Genomic DNA, 21,133 nt, shown 5'->3' with positions numbered 1-21,133 from the left:
CCTGCAAACGATGAAAACATAACCTCCACGCCGGAGGTAGAAAAGTGTGAAAAAATGAAAAGACGGCTTGTGAGATCTTCCCATTCATCCGAGGAGCCTCTTCCTGACGCAGCTTTTCAGCTCAGCTCGTCCAGACACACGATTCCACGTCTCGGTCACGAGAGCAAACATTTCCACAGCTGACACCCGGTCTGTGCTGCAGGAATCAGACCTGTGACGGTTTCACCAGCCAGGCCACCCTGCAGCCACCTGATCGGCTGTTTTCTTTGGCGGCCTGTGTTTTTTTGCTCGATGGGTTTCCTGATTTGTTGTGTGAGTTTATGTTGGATGGTGACGGGGTGTATCTCATGGCTCTCTTGGCTTGGCAGGAGCACTGTTGTTTTTGGGACAGAGTCAAATGTTCGAAATATGCCCATTGAAGGGGCCTTAAGCCTTTGGCAAGACCGCAGTCCCACTTAAAAATTTCCCTGAGATGATACTTAAGAGTTTTATTTCTCCGTTTGATGCCGCTGGTCTCGACGCCAGCTCCAGAATGTGATCCCGCCGTCTGCGAGGCCGTGATTGGAAACAGCAGCAGAACGAAATGATGCGTGTGTGAATCTGAGATGTTGAACCTCTGCTGCCTTTCACACTGAAGTGTCCATGAGCAAGACACGGAATCCTGATCAGTTTTAGTGTCTCGAATGTGAAGATTCTCTGTGGTTCTCTTGTTTTTTAAAAAGCTTTTTTAACCAGACTATCTTCAGACCAGCATATGAAATGCTTCTTCTACTGTTGGCACCCCTGTGGCACCTCCGACTGTCGCCGGGTGAACTGCAGAGTCGTCACCCTTCACCGATGTTTCGCCACTTAAGGCCTCGTCTACGCAACTTCAGATATTTATAACTTTCAGTTTACAAATCATCTCCGTCCAGACGAGAACACAACAACTACAAACTCTCAAACGAGCATCCAAGGTCCTCTCTCTCCCTTTGGATCATCTGAGCCAGAAGCTCCTTTGTTCCTCATCGACCTGACGTTTTGAAGGCCGATAGATTCGTGGAGAAAATTGACTGAAAGTTTGATCGATCATGAAACAAACTGACGAGCTGATAAGAAACGTAACGTAAAACCAAAGCTGAGGAACCTTTAGGATCTGAGCTTGTTAGATGTGGACATTCTGAGAGAAAACAGCGTTTTGCTCACAGGAGAGTTTCTCCGTCCTTCTCCTCAGCTGTGTGTGTGTGTGTGGGGGGGGGGGGTGGGGGTGCCTCCTAATTGAAATGCATTGTTGGAGTGGCACCCCCTCCTCCTCCTCCCCCATCAGATAGCATGTCACCGCTCGCTCCCATTTCTTCCAGTCCCATAATTTAATTACTGGACCAAAATGGAGCAAACATGTTCCAGTGCAGTGAAACATGGCTCCAGTTACGAGCCAACCAAAGAAACCAAAGCACTGGCGTCCGCAAGCAAACGCCAGCTACGTTTCCGACATCTGTGGTAGAAAATTTCTACCCTGCCCCCCCATGACCCAGGGTTAGTAATTATGATCCCTAATTACATATTTGCCAGCAGGGAAATGTTTTCTACAAGGTTGATTCATGAAGAAAGAGAACTGAGACTTTCGAGGAGTTATTTACTAAACTTAGATCATCTACCAGTTTGGAAATAATGACACTTTTAACAAACAGACAATTTAAAAGAGAGCGTACGACACAAATCATTAAAACTTGACACAATTACAAAGATGCTAATGTTTAGATTTCATGATTAAACAGATTAATTTGTCGTTCGCAAAGTCTTTGTGAGCTTCTGTAAAACCGTCCATCTGGGTGATGATCTTTTACTTACACAAACTCTCAAGTGACACAGTTTGTGCTCAGCGAACAGACGTTGGTTTAGACGAGAACCAGTAACACTTTTGTTCAGACGCACCGAGATCCGTCGACTCTGCCTCCATGAGCCAATCTGGAGCGGCACCAGAACGGGCCCTTGTCTCACGTCCACGTCGGAAATAGCGCGGCCGACAAAGTGAATCCCTGCGGAGCGCGGCAAAATAGAGCAGAGGCGCGGGTAAGGAACATGCGTCGGTGGCAGGATAATTTGGGACATTTTTTTAGTTGTTGGCTGAACTGTTACCTCCTACACGAAGCTGCACTGGCACCGCGTGCAACACACACACACACACACACACACTCACACACACACACAGGCAGCACAAACTTCCTGTCACTTACAGTATGCTTCACGTGCACTCTTTTGGTGCACACAGCTACAATGTGCACACTCTGCAAATTCTACAAGACACATTCTTGCTCAGACAACAGATCCAGACTTCTCACCTTCGTCTGGTCTGTTTCGTCGTCTTTTGTGTGAATGAATCCAGATGACACATAAATACAAGCAGCACATTAAAGAATAAACCTCATATTTCATCCATAAACATGAATGAGAAGGACCAAATAATATAAACTTTCTAAACTTCACACAGGTTGAGTTTATTGAGGGTTTTTGGATTAGACTTATTGTTTTGGATAAATTCTGGAAACTGAGTGTAAAACCCAGAAAGTTCAGACCTTTCGAATCCAAGCTGAGACAGAGGAAGATGAGGCAGGTTCAGAAAAGTGGGGAGAGAGTATTTACTGCTCTCGTCTTCCAGTGGACGAGCACAACGTAGAATATTTAAAATGTACAACCTGACATTCCAGGGACATGAACAACAAACTCTTCCCCCTAAAGAACGAAGAGGGACGGAGTCTGAGAGAAAAACAAGAAAACCGAAGCCATGAAATCCCACAAGCTGTCAACATGTTGATATTCCGACCCATGAGTACTATTACTAAATCATTAAAAACCTATAATCATGATTCATAGCTGTATCCTGCACGGTCACAATCACATTGACAAAGTCGTCCAAAAAACAAAAACATCTGCCAAAGTATTCAAATCTGCTTCTTCTTCCTCCAGGACCATATTTTTTGCAAACGATGACACACACTCATGCACAAATACACAAAGAACACACAGTTTACAGAGGTGAAAACAATCCCAGCCACAAAGTCACGGCTTGTAAATAGAGGGAGATGCTGTAAATTCCCCCTGAAGGACCTGAGGCTGAGTGTTCCATGATATGACAGAAAAAAATGAGACACGGTCACAGGACCAGCGTCCCACCGCCCGGGATTTATCACATGAGGGTGGAATAATGTGTGTGTGTGTGGGGGTGTGTGTGTGTCTGTAAATTTTAATACTTCACTTTTGGCAATGAGATGGACAGATGGATGGACTGTTCATGTCCTGTTCATGAGTCAGTTACTGACAGGATGGTGTATCAAGGTATTTCTGGACGATAGAAGAATGGGGAGAGTTGATGAAGAAATTAAAGACGAACGCAAAAGCTAATAGATTGTTGGATTGGACGACGGATGGATGGATGGATGATGTAATTATAGATTGATAGATGGATAAATGGATGGAATGATAAATTAAGTAATCGTTCGACAGATGGACGGATGGAGGGACACGAATGGAACAATGGATGAGTCAATGAACCGCAGATGGAGGATTAGATGGATAAATTGAAGACCGCATGATAATGGAAGGATGGATGATAACGACAAGACTGACAATGGATGGAAGGAGGGATGTGCTGCTGATAGGTGAAAGAATGGAGGATGAGTAAGAGATGAATGACGATCTAATGATTGAAAGACAAACAGATAGATGGAAGGACGGAGTGACAGATAGATATGAACGAATCAGTGTGATGAATAAATGATCCACAGGATGAAGGACGGATGATTGATCAAGTAATCAACCGGCCGATGAAAGGATGGCAGGATGACTGACAGAAGAATGGATGGATGAAAGGATGGATTGCTGAATGGATGGATACACAACCATCACAAACAACAGCACAAACAGTTGTTCTCGCGAAAAATACAAAACGTTAGTCAGCGACTCGGCTGCCAGTTTGTGTTTGCTTGTGTTTGTGCCACATGACAAACGCTCTTCTTCTATCTCGGCCCTTCTCATGTGGCTTCAGACCGAGGCGTCGTTTCACCAGCGTCGATCCTGTGTTCAGCCTTCGCCAGATTCAAAGAAGGGGAACAAAAAAAAAAATAGAAGCGCTCCTTCCAGATGGTTGTGTTTTTCAGTCCCACGGCGGCCACAGCGAACAGGGAGCCTGAATGTGCTGCTGTCACAGAGCAGTCAGCCCGTGGCGTCCTTCCAAGGAAAGTTGAGGCCCGGAGCCTTTCGGCTGATTGTTCTGAGAACAGATTCCTCTGTTTGTTACACGGAGGTTTGAAAATTAGGTCAATGAACGATGACTGTACTTATTTTTTGGGGGGTTTTTACCGTTTGTTGTATAAATGAGCCGTTCTCTTGACTTATGTAAAATCAATCCCTGTATTTCACAGATTTGTTATATTAGATTTGTTATTTGCAACCCCCTAAAGTCTTAAGAGATTTAAAAAGTCGGGATTGAAGGGTTTAATGATTAGAAAATAGATGAACAGCCCGTTTTCCAAACTACATTTCCCACATTGCACTGGGTTTCCCTCTTAGCTAAATGAAAGTGTCCAAACAGACGACAGTACTTGAATCAGTAAATCTCTCCTGGTCATTGAGTGTCCTCCGCTCAGAAGTGAAAATATTACCGGAGTGAGAGAACCAAAGATACAGAGACAGAGATCTCCTGGAAAGAGAGAGAACGAGGAGGAAATCTCCTGGAAAGACGCTGTGATCTGTGGGATTTGGAGTCAGCGAAGCCACGTGAAGAGAGAAGAGAGGAAACGAGGGATGAAGGAGTCAGAGGAGCACAGACGGACTCGGAGAGACAGAAGCCTTCAGGCTGGTCGGCTTGGTCGGTCGGATCCTGACCCTGTGACAGACCTCTCACTATCTCTCGTCCTCCTCGTCCTCCTCGTCCTCCGGCCTCAGGCGTTTTTTCTCCTCTCACTTCTTCACCTCCTGCTCCGTCACTTTCCCTCTCTCTCTCTCTCTCTCTCTCTCTCTCTCTCTCTCTCTCTCTCTCTCTCTCTCTCTCTCTCTCTATTGCTGCTTTCCTGAACTCTGGACATTTTCTTTAAATCTACCAGAATCGCTGAATGTGAGAACACAAATGTCAGAGTTGGGTTTTAGCTAATTTTGATTTTTCTCATCTTGGCAAAAATCTTAAAGTATGAATGTGTTTTTTAATGCAAAGCTAACGGAGGCTTTACGGAATGCCTGTAAACTCAAGACAACAAAGTCATTTATAATTAACCAAATGTTTATCCTGTTTGATTTATTTGCTAATAGCCTGTCGTCAAATCGATATTTGCCGTTTTTGAGGACGCCGCAGTGGAAAGAGACGATATCACGTTCCCACTTGACCTCATGACCTCACGAGTCAACGCTCGGCTCAGTTCCCTCTCCTCTCTCTCTCTCATCTTACACCTCTGTGCGTTTTGCAGAACTGAAAACTGCAGACGGGGGGGCAAAGTTTCTGTCGCTGTCAGCGATGATCTGATTGTTAACACACTGACAGCGGGCATGTGACAGGATTGGGATAAAACCCGTGAGGAACCTTGTAGGTTCACACAACTCGAAACCGGAAACACTGAACGATGAATGTTAGTTTCACAGTCGAACAAAAAAAAAAAAAATACAGAAACCTACCGTTTTTTAAAATCCTCCCTAACGTGGATAGAAGTTTATTTTAAAATACCCAGTGATTTTCCTCGTGTTTAATTATACTCGTTGGCAGCTTGGTGCCTGGAATCATATTTTTTTGGCCTAATGTATTCTTGATAGTGGAGAACGCCAGGAAAGGCAGGAGAGAGAGAGGGGGGGGTATATATACTCCAGATATATTGTACACGCTTCACCAGGTGATACTAACCAGTTCAGAGTTGAATTGCTTCCATCGACACAGTAGATGAGCACAGGACTCGAGGAGGTAAACACTGGTGGAGAAACAGACTTTCACCAGATGACTCTTTTCCGTCGGCAGCACATTGTTTGTGCAGTGGAAGGAGGAGAGTGAACTTTGGATCCGGCTTTTGTTTCTCTTACGCTAAATCCACATTGTTTGGATTTGCTTTTCCAAACAATTACGGGCACAAACTCCGGATCCCGCATGAATCAGCTCACATGTGAGGAACACACAAGAGGCCGAAGACTGACACATGCATCAGCTCATATAGGAAACGCACACGCGCAAAACAAAACCAAACAAAACGATGTAAACACAGACCAATTGTGGATTGACCCCCCCACACACACACACACACACACACACACTTTCACACACAAATGAAAACACATGTCAGATTAGATCCTTAACGAGCAGATTAACGAGGAGAGAGTGCGGCAGGGGGAGAGACGGGGGGACCCCAGTCAGCAGCGGCACACACACACACACACACACACACACACACACACACACACACGCACACGCACACAGAGCTGCAATCCGAGGATTTGCACAACGCTCTCTCGCTGATACACTCCAGATGTCCTGAGTGCAACGCAAACACTCCCATGCACGACAGTGGGCCGTGTATCAATGGAAACAGCTGGATTCCACGGTGACGACACAGCTTGTTTTCTCTTTGCTGTTATTTAATCTTGAATTATAGCTTATTCCACTTAACACGGGATGCACAGTGAGCAGGACGACGACAGATGCTCGTGAACGAGCGGGCCCCGGAGATCCCTGGACTGGTCGGTTGAATAAATCGGGAGAATCTGTCCAGTGAGGTGTTGGTGCAGGAATCACATTTTAATGTTTATCCTTGTCTGAGCCTCTATTCTACCACACGTCTGTTTTCCACACACAAGGGATTCTTCAGAGACTCGAATCACGACAGACATTCTTCCACAAAAGTGTGCGTCATCGTCAGTTCCCTCAAAAAACACGCAGTTTCTTCATAAACACAGATAATGCTTCTTTTATTTCGCTGCCACGTTGGGTCCCGATGTGACTTAAAAACAAAGAGAATTAGTGTTTTCCTGGTGAAGACGATGTCGTAACGAAGAGAAACCTTGAAAGGAGGAATTCAGAACAGCACGGACTTCCCCAGATGTGTATTTTTAGTGCGAAGCTCGTTCTATACCACAAATAACAATGTGACAGCTGTGATGTAACCCAGTTGCCGCGGGACATAGACACATATGTAAATGGTCTGAGTTTCTAAAGCACTTTAGTCTTGATGACCACTCAAAAGCTCTGTATAGTACAGGTGGGGATCGAACCACTGACCGACCCGCTCTGATCCTGGTGCCACCCAGAAGCTGCGTTTAAAGCTGGACGACATGACCGCTCCCCAAACTGTAGCCAAAGCTGCAGTAAAGATGATAAACCCTGCCTCCTCCATGTTAGCAGATGGGACATGGAACAAAAAGTCTCATAATTTTTTTCTCAAAGTCCTGATTTACTCCCGGGACTCTTGATTGGTCGAGCACGTGTTCATATCCACGATATTTTGAGGAGACGTGTCGTCTTTATTTCCAGTGAATGGTTGTTGACTTTCTGTTTCTCCAGATACTGTTGAAGAAATGTAGAAAATACTTTGTCACCACGTAGAATTAAAAACACCAACGACAACTGCATCTATTGTTCGGTGATGCCGGCTCATTCTATTGTTCTGTGCTTAAGTTCTAGAATCAGAACAGATGGTTTTGGTTACACTTTGACTAATACGCCTGTTTCCTTCGAACCTTTTCCTTTAGTCAGCAGCCGTCTGATTCAAAATAACTCACAACTCATGGCACAGATGACGCGTGATGAGTGTGAGTGTGTGAGTGTGTGAGTGTGTGAGTGTGTGAGTGAGAGTGAGAGTGTGTGAGTGTGTGAGTGTGTGTCTGCTACCTTCGTTTCTCCATGGGAGGTCACCCTGAGGCGTTTCTACCCGGACAGAAACGACACATTCCTCCACAAGCTGAGAAAGAAAAAGTCTTTATTGTCCACGCGGCCAGTGAACAGCCGTCGGAGGCGGGTTTCCCGTCACACATGTTTAAAAAGGACAAAGCCTCCGGGGGGGCGTCTGTCCTCCTCAGACGAGGTCGAAACACAGTTTGACCTTCTGACTGAGCTCCGACCCTCGCACCCCGACACTGACCCGTCCCCGAGTGTGACATCGAGTCGTCACGGGCCGGAGCTGAGCAGACGAATCACATGAACACAGTTAACGTTGAAGAAAGGGTCTTGTGACTTTCGGGCGATCAGGATCCTGAGCAGGAGGTCACTTTTAAATTTGACATGGAGAGAGGTGAGTCATGGGTTTTCTGCATCAGTCGGATTTATCTTTTATATCCAGAGATTCTGCCAAGTTCCTGCAATAAAGGCAATAAAATGTAGAATTTCTCAAAAGCAATACAATCTATTCAGAGGTAATTTAATCACGTTTAAGTTCATGTTAGGCCATTTAACAATTGAGTTTATTCTGGACTTTGTTCTTTGCTAAAGAGGAAGTGGTCTTATGAATCGTGTTGCCATGACGCAGATCAGTCAGTCCGATAGGGTGAAACAAAAGAAAAATCTAATTAGCAAAATGTTTGATCATATTTTATTAATATTTAATATATTGTGTAACCAAATCACACCAAATTAGACCATGCACTTCCGTGGGCCATTAATAATTCACGTGTGTGTGAAGTGTGAAGCCGATAAAATGAAAAGTTCTTGAAATGAGTTCCACATTCAGACAAACAGAAAGACAGTTGCGCAGATATATAAATATATTATAAGTGAAGTTTTGATATTTGAAGTAACTGATATCCACAGCTCATGTGTAAATGTTGCAGTAAATCGCGCTTGTCCCCGAGATTTATTGTGAAGGAATCGTGCAAAGTTGCACAAATGATTAAAAGTCTTTTCATGTACAAAGTACAAACCTCAGATCTGAGCCTCACGCACCGCTCTCTCCTCCCCAGCTCCACTTTTAAATCATAGTAACTGATCCTCGAGCAGTAAAAAGTAATGTGATGATTTTATATTATTGCTCCTACATTCAATAACGCTAACGTGAAGTGAAATACGACTCGATAACACAGATGTCGCCGGGTCTGGTCGACACCTTCACCATTTTGTGTGAAACAGGTTATTTGGCCATAAAACCCAATATCCCTTCATGAAGGACGAGTTCTCCGTGATAAGGTTTCTCGCTTCCAGCCGACCCTCGTCCCGCTGAGGCGTGAGCAGCGATCCGCACAGAGCCGAGGAGCGATTGTGGTTTTTTATGTTTTCATAACTGGAAAGCTAATTAAGCAAATGGGCTAATCTCCATTTAACTTTCTTCATTTACCCCCGGAATGCTTCTCGTTAAGTCACGACACCGGGAGGCATTATTGCTCAATGGTATCACAACGTTGCGCGATCCTCCCCTCCCCAGCTGTCTGTCTGTCAGCGACACACTCCTACACTGCAGCCGTCCCAGGTGGGGTTTCTATGTGAGCGTCTGCAAAGCGCTGGGTAATTAATGTCACGTGTTTCCGGTGCATGCAGATGAACTCGTCGAGGGCGAACACATGTCACGGAGCAGTGAAAGTGACACGGTGTTTATTGCTTTGCCCCCGAAGTCGCCGGAGAGAGACGTGTGGACGGAGCGCCGGATGACAAAGGGCCCTTTTCCTCCCACGTCTCTCAGGTGCAGACGGAGGCGTTCGGCTTCCCAGACTCGGAGAAACGCCCCTTTCCTTGTGTTTGCTCAAGTGTCACGGCAAGGTTCAACTTCTTACAACTTTAAGCTCACCTCGTTTTCCACGAAAGAACAAAAAACACGTTGACCCCTCGGAAATGTCGACTTTTTTCTTTTTTCAGCTTCTCCAACGTTTGAAACTCCCGACGAGCGTTCATGCCAAATCTGCTTTCATCCTTCAGGGTCTTCCAAAACAGTCTGTGTAAGAGAAAGGGAAAAAGATGGGTGTTATCCTCCCCCCCCTCTGTCGGATTAAAGCTTCCTAAATGAGAACAAATTCCACCTCCTCCACGTCTCCGTTTTAATTTCCCAGCAGGATTGTGCTGCCGCAGCTTCGTATCTGCACGGCCGAGGTGAAGGATGAGGATATTCACACTCGCTGCTTGGCCCAATTTATTTTTTAGGCAGAGTTTTAGCTGCTCTCTGTGTGTGTGTGTGGGGGTGTGTGTGTGTCTGTGTGTGTGTGTGTGTGTGTGCTTGAGATCCCTCTGGTTTTAATGGGATTTGCTTAAATACTTATTCCCAATTTTTGGACGTGCTATTCATCGTTGCACTTCAGGCTTCCCGAGCAACTCTCCAAGTTTCGGCTCGTTGTGTTTATTTTGAGTCGATAGTATCTGATTAACGGTCGTGTCGTGTGTGTGGGAGAATCTGTGGCAAATGATCACTTCTACAAACATGTAGAGTGCGAGTGTGTGTTGTGAGTGGACTTAAAGTGTGCGAGGGGCTGGAGTCTAGTGAGCGCTCCGAGGTCTGATGAGTAATCCTGCAAACATTGACAAGTGTGTGTGTCTGTGTGTGTGTGTGTGTGTGTGTGAGTAACATTCAGAGAGATAATGTGGGTTTTTTCGATGAACACGGGGGAGGTGAGAAACAGTGACGGGTGGACTGGTGTGTGTGTGTTTGTGTTTGTGTGTGTGTGGCAGGTGGCATTGTAGTGTGTTTGCTGTCCACTGACTGAAGTGCAACACACAAGTACACACACACACACACACACGCACCATCTGCAGCCTCCCAGCGAAGCTCAACACGACTGGTCATACGAGTTCATCATCTCAGAAACACAGAAACCACCCGTGTGTCACAAAATCTGAACATCGGGGCCTCCAGCCTTCTGTGTGTGTGTGTGTGTGTGTGTGTAGTATTACTCACTTTGTCAGGACATAAATCTGAACCACATTTTTTTGGGACTTATCTTCCAACTGGGAGCAAAACCTTGTTCCTGACAAACTAAATAATTCACTTTAATGGTTCAGACCTGAGGGTTCTGGTGAAGGTTGGGGTTTGGAACGCAGCCTCGTGGTTTTGGTTATTATATAAATCAAGGTTATGTCTTCTCATGAGAGGATGAGTGTCTCTCTTAAAGGGGCTTTATGCATGTTTTGCTTTGGTCAGAGACCTTTTAACGTCTTCACCTTCGTCTTTTCCTCGTCTCTTTCATCCTGAGATGTGTGTTTGCTTTTTGTGTGTTTGGTGTCTGAACGCAGCTTCTGTCTGACGCCGAGTGCAGCAAGTTCTCATATTTTTCTCCCATAACGTTGTGAAGAGCCGGTTCTGGGCTCTGAAAGAAAGAAACCACCACATTGGGTGCAGCAGTAAATGAGCGCACATGCCAGAAACTTTATTACAGCACTTGATCATATTTTAACCTCTGAAAATTTGGTTTTGGCTGCAGCAGAAGTGGAATATCTCCCTTTAAAGCCACATACATGGTTTAGAGAGACGTGCAAAGCTCTGGAAGAATCTTTTCATGTCTGGAGTGGAAGGTGGAGAGCAGACAGTGTTTGCTCAGATGAAGGGAAAGAGAGGTGGATGGAAGAAGTGATGAAGGACGGAGGAAAAGAGCGACGCTGTGACGCCGCTCGGCAGAAACACTGAGTCACTCCTCTCGCCTCTCTGTGCAGAAGGTGAATTTCACAAGCGCTCAAACTTCGGCCCATTAACGCTCCTGCGATTTCCATCCAGATGTGTGTTACAAAGTTCGCCGTCGGGGGGGACGCAACCCAAGCAACACAACTCAACACCGTCAGCATGTTAATGAGCTGTAGTGGGTGGGGGCGGGTGCTGAGCTCAGTCCTGGGAAGAACGGTGGGAAGGAATGAGGAATTCAGGGCTGTGTGAAAATTCCCCTCCTGTGTCTGGACCTTGTTTGTTTTAATCTGCCCCATCCTCAGTGGGTTTGAATCCGCTCGCTGCTGCTGCTGCCGTTCGCTCGCTGCCTCAGAGGTTACTGATCAAACTGTGCACAGTAATGTGACGCCGCTATTTTTAGATTTGATTTTCGTTTTGTTCACTGAATTTCTGCTGGCGCTCTTTTCTCTTTGTCTGATCAGCCATTATGGAAATTTGAGTTTTGCTGGTCCAACGTTCGAGGATGATTTCGGAGGATTTGGGGTCTGATTCCGACGTCCTGACAATCGCAGGGACGTCACCGATCTGAACACGTTCTCTGGTCACATGTTCACACATTACAAGCGTCCATGTTAGTTTCTGTTCTAAAGTCACGTTGGATCACGTGAGTTTCTGTGAGTTCCTTTGTCTCGGGCTGGACGGTCTCGCGTGTTCGTTCTCATGATCGATGATAAAACGATATTTCTGCTGCATGAATGTTCATTTTTATTGAAACTATTCTCGAATCCTCTCGATCTCAAGGCACGTATCTAGAGTCTTCATCATAATATCTCACCTCTGTGAGCACTTCAGGACTTTATTCACATATTTATTGGCTTAAAATTCAAGTCTTTATTTGCTTCCTTCCTTTTTTTCACCTCGCAAATATGAAATGATGATAAAATTGGTTGATGTGCTTCCATAATAACAGCACAACAGAGATGCGAGTTTCTGTTTTATTAAAGCTATAACTCTTTATTAATGTTGACCTTAATACATATAAATAAATACAGATCATAAAGCTCAGGCCCAGAGCAGAAATGGGGAAATGAGGCTATGACCTACATGATTATATCTGCATCGTTGTTGTGGCTGGAAAGAAGAAGATTGTTTCTAATGAGACTTAGTGAGTAAATAAAACTCGATACAGTAAAAGGGACAATACGTACATTTTAATAATTGAGCAGCTTATTTGCACATAAGATTTTGTGTTAGCCGACATAACCCATTACTTTTGAAATAATATTCGGCTTTCTACTTTCACTGCACGTGTCTGTAAACGCTTGGGTCAGATTTGGACAAAAAACTGAAAGCCTGCCAAGTTCGGACAGAAAGTCGCCCCTCGCACCCCCGATGGATGATGACAGAAGAACATCATCACATCTCATGTCTCTAGAGGAGTTTCCTCATTAAATCCACTCAACTTTAAACCTTTCATGAGACACGCTAACCGATTTCTTTTCCCGTCAGTTTGAGAAGTTGCACAACCCGATTTGTTGTTTTCTCTAAAAACTTTCAATTAAACGGTTCCAGACTTCGTCGTGGAACCAGATGCAGAAATGTTTTTTAACTTTCCCTGAACTTCCTGTGCCTGGTCGCTCATTAAGCATCTGACATTCAGTCCACTTGCACTCTCTGTCCTGCACCTCGCTCTGGGTACCAGCGCCCGGCTAATAGCATGAAATTTTAATTTCAAACATCTGCCGCGGGGGGCGTCCAGATGGAATGGCGACCGTCTTGCCCTTGAGCAAGGCATTTGCTATGGACAGCTGCACGCGGAGGGCATGAATAGCTGGTGTGGTTAATGAGTGATGTGAGGGGACGGAGAGGAGGCTGCGGGGCTGCAGACTGAGAGACTCTCTCCTTAACTAGAGTGTGAAGAGAAAGAGCCACTTCATTAAATGGCCTGTCTCAGTAAACACAGACTGCCTCCAGGACGGCGTGAGCGAGCGCAGCCATCTGCACACACACACACACACACACACACACACACACACACACACACACACACACACACACACACACACACACACACACACACACTCTCTCCCCATGGCTCTTCTTTTATGAGTCTCTGTAAGACACGGCCGGGCAGGGAGGGGGGGAGTGAGGGCCAAGTTTGACGCTATGAATAAAAATGCCATCACCCAAACATCAGTGTCGGCACTGAGACTTTTACAGTTCAGCAGTGTGAGTCCAATTCCTCAGCCGCCTGCGCACACGTGGAGAAGAAGACGGAGACAGACACAAAGTCAGAACAGCTTTTTTCTTTCACCTCCGGCTCAAGTAACTCGATTTAAACACTGGAAATGTTGTTTATGCCGCGAGCCGTCAGCGCTGCAGATGCTTTACGAGCGTACACAGCCTGAGAGGGACTGGATGTATGTTGAACTGTGAGGAATAGTTGTTTTTCTGTGTAATTGCTGAGTTTGTTTGTTATTCTAATTTGATGTTCTTGTTTTGAGGCGATGATATTGCAGTAATATGCATATTTGTAATGTTTACAGCAGAATGTACAGACAGTCAGAGCACTGAGATTTGAAGGCTCTTGATTAAACGTCTTTGGGTGAATTTGTATTGATCGTTAAGAGCTGAATATTATGGCCAGAAATTCTATTGTCTGGTGAAACCACATTTTACCCTCGAGTGTTTAAAAACAATAAAAATGTCCTTGGTTGGACTCAGGCCCTCGGACATTTGCTGCGTCTCATCATTTCTAGTAAAAAACTCTCTAAAAAACGCAAACTGCCAAGAAACATCTTTAAAAAGCACTTTACATATTTAGAAATGAGGTTTATCTGGATGAAACCTTTCCAACAAAGGCTTTCAGAGGCTTTATGCTAATTACCTCGTCTAAGAAGCATGAAAATTTACCATTTTGATTTCCAAGAACAGCCTCCGGTAAATCCAGATAATACTCAGACACATGTCTGTGCAGAGTAAATCACCGTAGCTCTGTGTGTGGAGCTGCTGAACCGCATGTTCATCGTAAACGCACAGATCCAAAAGATCCAAACGTCTGATGTCTGTCTGAGATTGTGCAGAAAAACATGTTCCCATGTTAATCTCATGAAGGGACTCTTTGACAGGTTCCACCTGACGAGCTGTAACGTTGTTAGAGATCAGGGAACTCATCCGAGCGTCTGGCTGAAGCGTCTGTGTGGGAACGCTTCAGGTGTTTGTGTCTGTTCTGGCTCAGATGTAAGAAATAAAGCTGCAGCAGCAGGACGCCGGGTTGTCGACGCGTTTCTTTTTGTCGATTGTGTAACGAAGGGTCTCATTAGTGGAACATTCCACAGATTCTCACCTGGGAGCGTCGGCTGCTGGTCAGCGAGCTGAGGGAAACCGTCTGTTCTCTGGTCGGAGAGGTCAGAGGTCAGTTTCACAGCAGAAGCTGATGTGGACGGTGCACGTCTTGCTCAAGGGCACCGTCAGCGGATGTAGCCGCTCAACTCCAGCTTCTCTCTGCTGTAGTTCCACTTCAACTTTTGCAGCCTTTTGAAACAGTTGTTTTCCCAGCTGGAGGAAGAGGAAGAAGCTCCTTAGTTCAGTAGATCACATTAAGTTCTGCTTTACTTGTGGAGCTCTTATCAAAACAGGGACAAAGATCTTTGACAGAAAACTCAAATGTCAGCATTGAGGGACTTTAGAGCAGCTTTCTGAAGATTGTGCTGGATGTTTCGAATTAGACGTGATGTTGCTGTGAAGGTCTGAGGCCTCGACGGATCATTTTCACTGAGCTTTCACTTCCTCGCAGTCAGAAACGAGGGAAATCTGAGGCCGGGTCAGGACTGATGGTCATCTCAGATTATCTTCACGCTCTGATGTTGGCTCGATAACATCCGACACGTCTGACATGCAGAGAACTGGACGAGTCACGCTGAGTGGAAACACAACACAGACCAGTTTACTCGTGAGGGGATTTGATTTGAGCCTCGTTTGCTTTCTGGGTTCATGCTTTTGTTGTTAAACGGTTGATAAAATTATTAAGTGTCATTTTGATAACTTTTCCTCATGAGATTTAAAGTTGTTCAACCGAGAGTCAGAGTTAAGGAGATAATATTATAAACTGTATCGAGCACTGAGCATAAATGAGCCTTTACACTTCCTGTACTTGCTCCTATACACAAAAAAGCACACTTCTGAATTACAAATATTATTTGTACAGCCCATATTCACAAATCAAAATATGTCTCATAGGGTTTAACAAGGTGCGACATCCTCTGTTCTTAACCCTCAACAAGAGGAACATGGAATAACTACAATAAAATCCATACTTGAGTCGTATTCTCACTCTGAGGCTGTGGGTGGACAGACGGGTGGACAGTGGGTGGACAGACGGGTGTCGGCTGGTAAAGCATGAGGTGCAGCAGCAGCGGCGGGGTGGGAGGTCCACGCAGACAGTGGAGACTGATGGAGTCTTCCAGTTCAGCTCAGTGGGACCCACAGAGGCTCCCGGTGCCTGGTGTCCTCGTTTCTGTTCCTCTGCACACGTCCTCCAGACAGAACTGGTGTTTGCTTATAACGACGAAAAAGACATCACTTCTCTTTAGATTCAGTCCTGTGGGTGAACATAGAAACAGATATTTGTGGTTCACACAGTCTGGAGACACACCCTGACCTATATATCTTGATTCTGATATTAAATGCACCTTAAACCACGGTGCCTCGCAGTCTGTTGAGATAATGACTGTAAACATTGATCTTGTCACCGTGCAGAGGAAGATGAACCTGCAGATGTTCAACATGCAGCGAGTCCTTTCTGCTTTACAGCTGCTGGATGTGAGATTTGTTTTTCCTGCGAAAACGGAGCAGACAAACCTGGTCGACTCGACCGGACTGATATTTGGCAGAAACACTTGAATTCAGCCAAAATCTATAAGCAAAAAATGACTTCATTGGTATAAATATGTAAATGTGCACCTGTTTCCTGTTGGTGTGCTGAGTCACTGGTCCAGAGGAGTGGCGGCTGCCTGTTTCAAACCAGATGTGGTTGTCACCGGTCGTGGGAAAGTGGTGTTGTGTCCATTATCTGCGACTTTCTTCTTCTCCACTATTAAATCTTTGAACCGTCTCTCTTCTGCGTTATGTTCTTTAAATAAATCACAAGAAATCAAATGTCCGATACTCTTTTGTCCCATTTGACTTTTAGCAAAAGCAATTCTTCATCCTGAACTTTCCCAGATTCAAACGAGTCTAGTTGTAAATTGGATTTGTGGGTGATTTGCTCATGTTTACACTTTTCTTATTAAAAAAGTTAATTGGATTTTCACTTCCTGAACCGAGCTGTTGAGCTCTTTAACACTCAGTCTGTCCCAGTCTCTCCGTCCTTCTCTTCCCATAGTGCACCTGGATTCTTCCCTGTTTCCCTAATTTGTAACACCAGCTTTCTGTGAAACGTCTGAAGTCTCGTAAATTGACGTTTCACATGTTAAAATTAGCGAAGTAGCTCTTTTAAATTGCGTTACCACTAATCAAGTCTCGATCGCCCCGGAGCAGATTGAAACGAGGCTCAGACGCAACGATTACTCGTGCATATGTTCAGCAGCTGTGTGCGTTCAAGTGAAGACTCAATAAACCGTCACAGAGGAAACCAACAGCCGCGCTCAATATTCCTCTGGGAAGAATTATCAATTATGAGCTCAGCTTCATCCAAACTCCACATCTTAACTTAACTTAACCTTAACCTGTGTCTCCTCTCTCCTCCCTCAGGTACGACTTTGTGGAGGTTTACAATGGCGGCGACGAGCTCTCGCCCATGTTGGGGAAGTTTTGCGGGAAGATCGCTCCGTCCCCGATCGTCTCCAGCGGCAGCCAGCTCCTCATCAAGTTCGTCTCCGACTACGAGACCCACGGGGCCGGATTCTCCGTTCGCTACGAGGTCTTCAAGACAGGTGAGCGAGCGGCCGGTCCGCGGTCTCATCGCACGACCTCTGAGAAGTGTCCTCGTGTTGCAGCGTCAGCTCAAAGCTTAAACACTGCTGAGATTGCTCGGCTGTTTTCTGCTCTGAAAGTGATGAGTCGCCTGATGGGAAACAGCCCATTCAGATTCAGCTGTAGCGAAGCCAGGTTCCCACACGGCTCCGGTTTGTTCTGCAGCTTTTGGATCATCGTGCTGCACCTGAGGAAGAATAATCTGCAATAAACACGCTAGTAAAAAAAAACCAGTTTACATATTTCAGCAGTGGCAGCTGAGGGGCAGGAAACAGTAACAGATGAATCACACAACATGTTTTACTGCGCTTGTTCTCTCTGACTTACAAGCAAATTCACTTTTCATAAAACCTTATTGTTTCAACCTCGTGAAGAACAACACTAACTGCTGAGATCTGGGAACACGAGTCAGAGCATGAACCATTTCACTAATTGGCCTCGAATGCTTCCAAAATAAAGGCATTTATGTGAATTTCACCTCCGGTCATAAAGAGAAAGGAAACTCAGCAGGTGGAGAATTAGATGGTTTTACTATCACAGGACGGTTTAATGCACTTTTATCACGCTGGTACTGACGGAATATATTCACACGCTGTGGTTAGAGTGCGACTGATCATCAGGTATTTGAACTAGTCCACAGATTAACTTCTAAAACCTAAATAAAACCATTGCTGCTCTTTGTTTGTAGTATTTTCTGTAACCAAACAACCTGCAGAGTTAATGATCTACTTCATGTTTACACAAGTCTACGTGAACAGTCGTGTGACTTTCAGAGCTGGTTTGAGTTTTAAATCATCTTTTACTTACTTACTACAACTTTAAGATTATTACATGTTATCCGGTTGTTTCGTTTAACCTATAAATGTCATATTATGCAGTCATATTATTCAGTTTATGGATCATAAAACACGTGTACCTGTCAGAGAATACAACAGGCACAAAGTGTTGAAATCCTGGTCCTAATATTGTCCAAGGTCGTCCACACAGCTCGAGATAAACCCTCTGGGACAATGACCCCTACGCCTCAGGCCAAACAAACTCAAAGACCCACAATGCCACTGGAGCGGCGCCGGCTCCCAGCTGGGGCGGGATGCTCGCAGGACGGTCTTACATAAACACTGCCTGTCGGGGAAGGAACCTTGCTCCCGTGTCCTACATTTCTATTTGCTCTCCCCTCTCGGGTCCACTTGAGCCGCTGCCAAAGCGGCGAGTCCCCGGTGACCACTTCGTTTTCCACCAATGGGGACTGGAGATAAATCAGATAAAAAAAAAAGGGGGAACATGCGTTTACGTTAGATTCCTCTTCTGTTTGCGCCCCAGAGAGCAGTAACCTTTCATAGAATCACAGGATCCAGGAATAACAATCCCCGGGTGGAGCCGTGTTGAAAAGTCCTGTTATGCACAATGAAAAATGAAGAGCGTGAAGTGTTCTCTTGTGCTTAAGTGAGGAGTCGGGCAGCGAGACGTCGGGTGAGCGGCCTCAGACTCGCCGAGCGTCTCTGATACCACAACTTTAAAGGCTGCTCCTATCGACTGTAATTTCAGGGAGCCGCGTGGAGCCGTGACTGATGAATGACAGGACGTTATTAGAAAGTCAGTGTAATAAATCTTTAAAGTAGGTCAGCACCAGCTCACAGACGTTAGGCTGGGACATTTTTCATTTAGGGTTTTCTTTTTATAGCTTCCAGGAAGATTTCTGATGATTCATATTTAATCTTTGATCTATAATAAAACCTATATGATTGGGATTCATGGAGGGCCGTAGCGTTCGGGTCACCTTGTCATTTACTTATATGTGATCATCTACCTCAGGTTTTATCTTACAACTGAGTGTTCGGATTTCAAGAGTAATCATATTATTGGTCATAATATTAAGAGAAGAAAGTCGTAATTCAACTAGTTTCACTCCTGGATCCAAACCTCTTGAACCAACTTCTTCTTATTTCTTGAAAAATCTCTCTGAACTGATTGAACCGACTTCCCTGTCGAAACCACCACCAAACATTTCCTCTTTCACGAAAGAGACCGGATCTAACCCGCTGCAGCTCCGTCTCCACTCGGACTTTCTTGTATTTGTGCAGCTGGTGGACGGATGAAGTCGTGTGATTGGTTCGTTCAGGCAGATCTGAACCTGCCGGGTGTGTGAGCCATGTGCTCGTCAGGAAAATCTGAGAAACCGATCTCCTGATGTTGTCGCTGCCACATATTCTCACAAGATAACCTGTGCACACGTCTTTTGTTTGTTTTTGTGTTGCCATGTGCGTACATCTGTCTCCAGTGCATTTGTGTGTGTCTGCGTTTGTGTGTGTGTCTGTGTGTGTGCGACAGACAGGTGCACAGGGACCCCAGGCTCATTTAGCTAATGGGCTGTTTGTCCTTGGAGGCAACAGGAGTGACCTGCAGATGAGATGGATGCTCTGGCAAACAGGAGAGGGGCTCTGAAACTAGGGCAGCTTGTGTGTGTGTGTGTGTGTGTGTGTGTGTGTCTGTGTGTGTCTGTGTGTGTGTGTGTGTGTGTGTGTGTGTGTGTGTGTGTGTGTGTGTGTGTGTGTGTTGGCCTCAATACGGGTGCTCTCCTCTCGAACAAGTTAAAAACAGCCCTCGTGCTCACTCAGGTAATCCCCCTGCCATGTCGCTGCCTTCCCTCTCGCCACATTTAAAATCCATCACAGTCGGAGCTGCATTTTGAAACTTGCTGCTAAACGAACGTCCCTCTGTGCTTCACTTTCTCTCTGCTTCTGTCCTGTGACGGTTAAATTGTGAACCTTGAAATATCAGAGCAACACAATCTGAAAGAAAACGCACAATTTTCTGATTCGTAACTTAAAACACCAGTTAAACGCTGAACAGAACAGTTATAACAATAACAAGTTTACAGAAAATGTAACTGGAGAGACGCTGATTAAGATTCATTTAATTCTAATTATTAAAGTTGTTGTTTTCAGAATGGAATTTGACCTCTTGAGCTCCTGCCCCCATGTGCCGTGTCTTTCTTTCACGTCTGTCATTTACTGAAAGAAAACCTCAAACCTCCGCCACAGAAAACCACGGCTCTCGCTCAGATGACAAGCTCCATCTGGCCTTAAAGATGGCGCTTGGCAGCGGCGGGTGAATCTCCGGCCTAATGAGCGTCGGGCTGTAACACTCGGGCACATCCGTCTCTTATAACCGTGACCACCGCGGCCGTAGCTCCACCCTCTGCCGACCACATAATACACATCATTTATAAACCAGAGGCCTCTCCACTCTCCTGGAGCTATATTTGAACCAACGCTCTCGTTTTATTGCAGGTTTTCAAACCAGGAACACATGTCGCAGCGGTGTGTGTGTGGGGGCACGGACTCTTCTACGGCGACGAGAAGCCGCAGTTGATTGAAGGGCTGTTGATAAAAAAAGATGAAAGAAGCAAATAAAGACGGATGGACAGAGGATCAGCCAATGAGAGACGAGAAGAACGTACAGGGATGTTTGAGGAGCGCGCGCGTGACACAACACATATGTTTCAACGCACAATTTATACAGGGACACACACACACACACACACACACAGAGGCTCATATACGGCATCGAACAAACACACAAACACACTCAGTTTATTTCACGTGGATTTATTGTCTCGTTTGATCCTTTTTGAGACACTTTTA

At 45.3% G+C, this 21,133-nt stretch overlaps 1 protein-coding gene across 1 annotated transcript in view; it reads left to right on the top strand.

Annotated features, from left to right (window-relative positions):
* The window catches only part of LOC118117684 (neuropilin-1a), a 63,483-nt gene that overhangs the window by 3,676 nt on the left and 38,674 nt on the right, over positions 1 to 21,133 (top strand). Inside the window, exon 3 of the mRNA XM_035170133.2 lies at positions 17,268 to 17,449. Within this exon, the coding sequence (XP_035026024.2) occupies positions 17,268 to 17,449 (182 nt within the window). The remainder of the gene's footprint in view (positions 1 to 17,267; positions 17,450 to 21,133) is intronic.

This window comes from Hippoglossus stenolepis, chromosome 11 (assembly GCF_022539355.2).
Source record: "Hippoglossus stenolepis isolate QCI-W04-F060 chromosome 11, HSTE1.2, whole genome shotgun sequence".
NCBI lineage: Eukaryota > Metazoa > Chordata > Actinopteri > Pleuronectiformes > Pleuronectidae > Hippoglossus > Hippoglossus stenolepis.
This window is presented reverse-complemented; position numbering and strand designations above follow the sequence as displayed.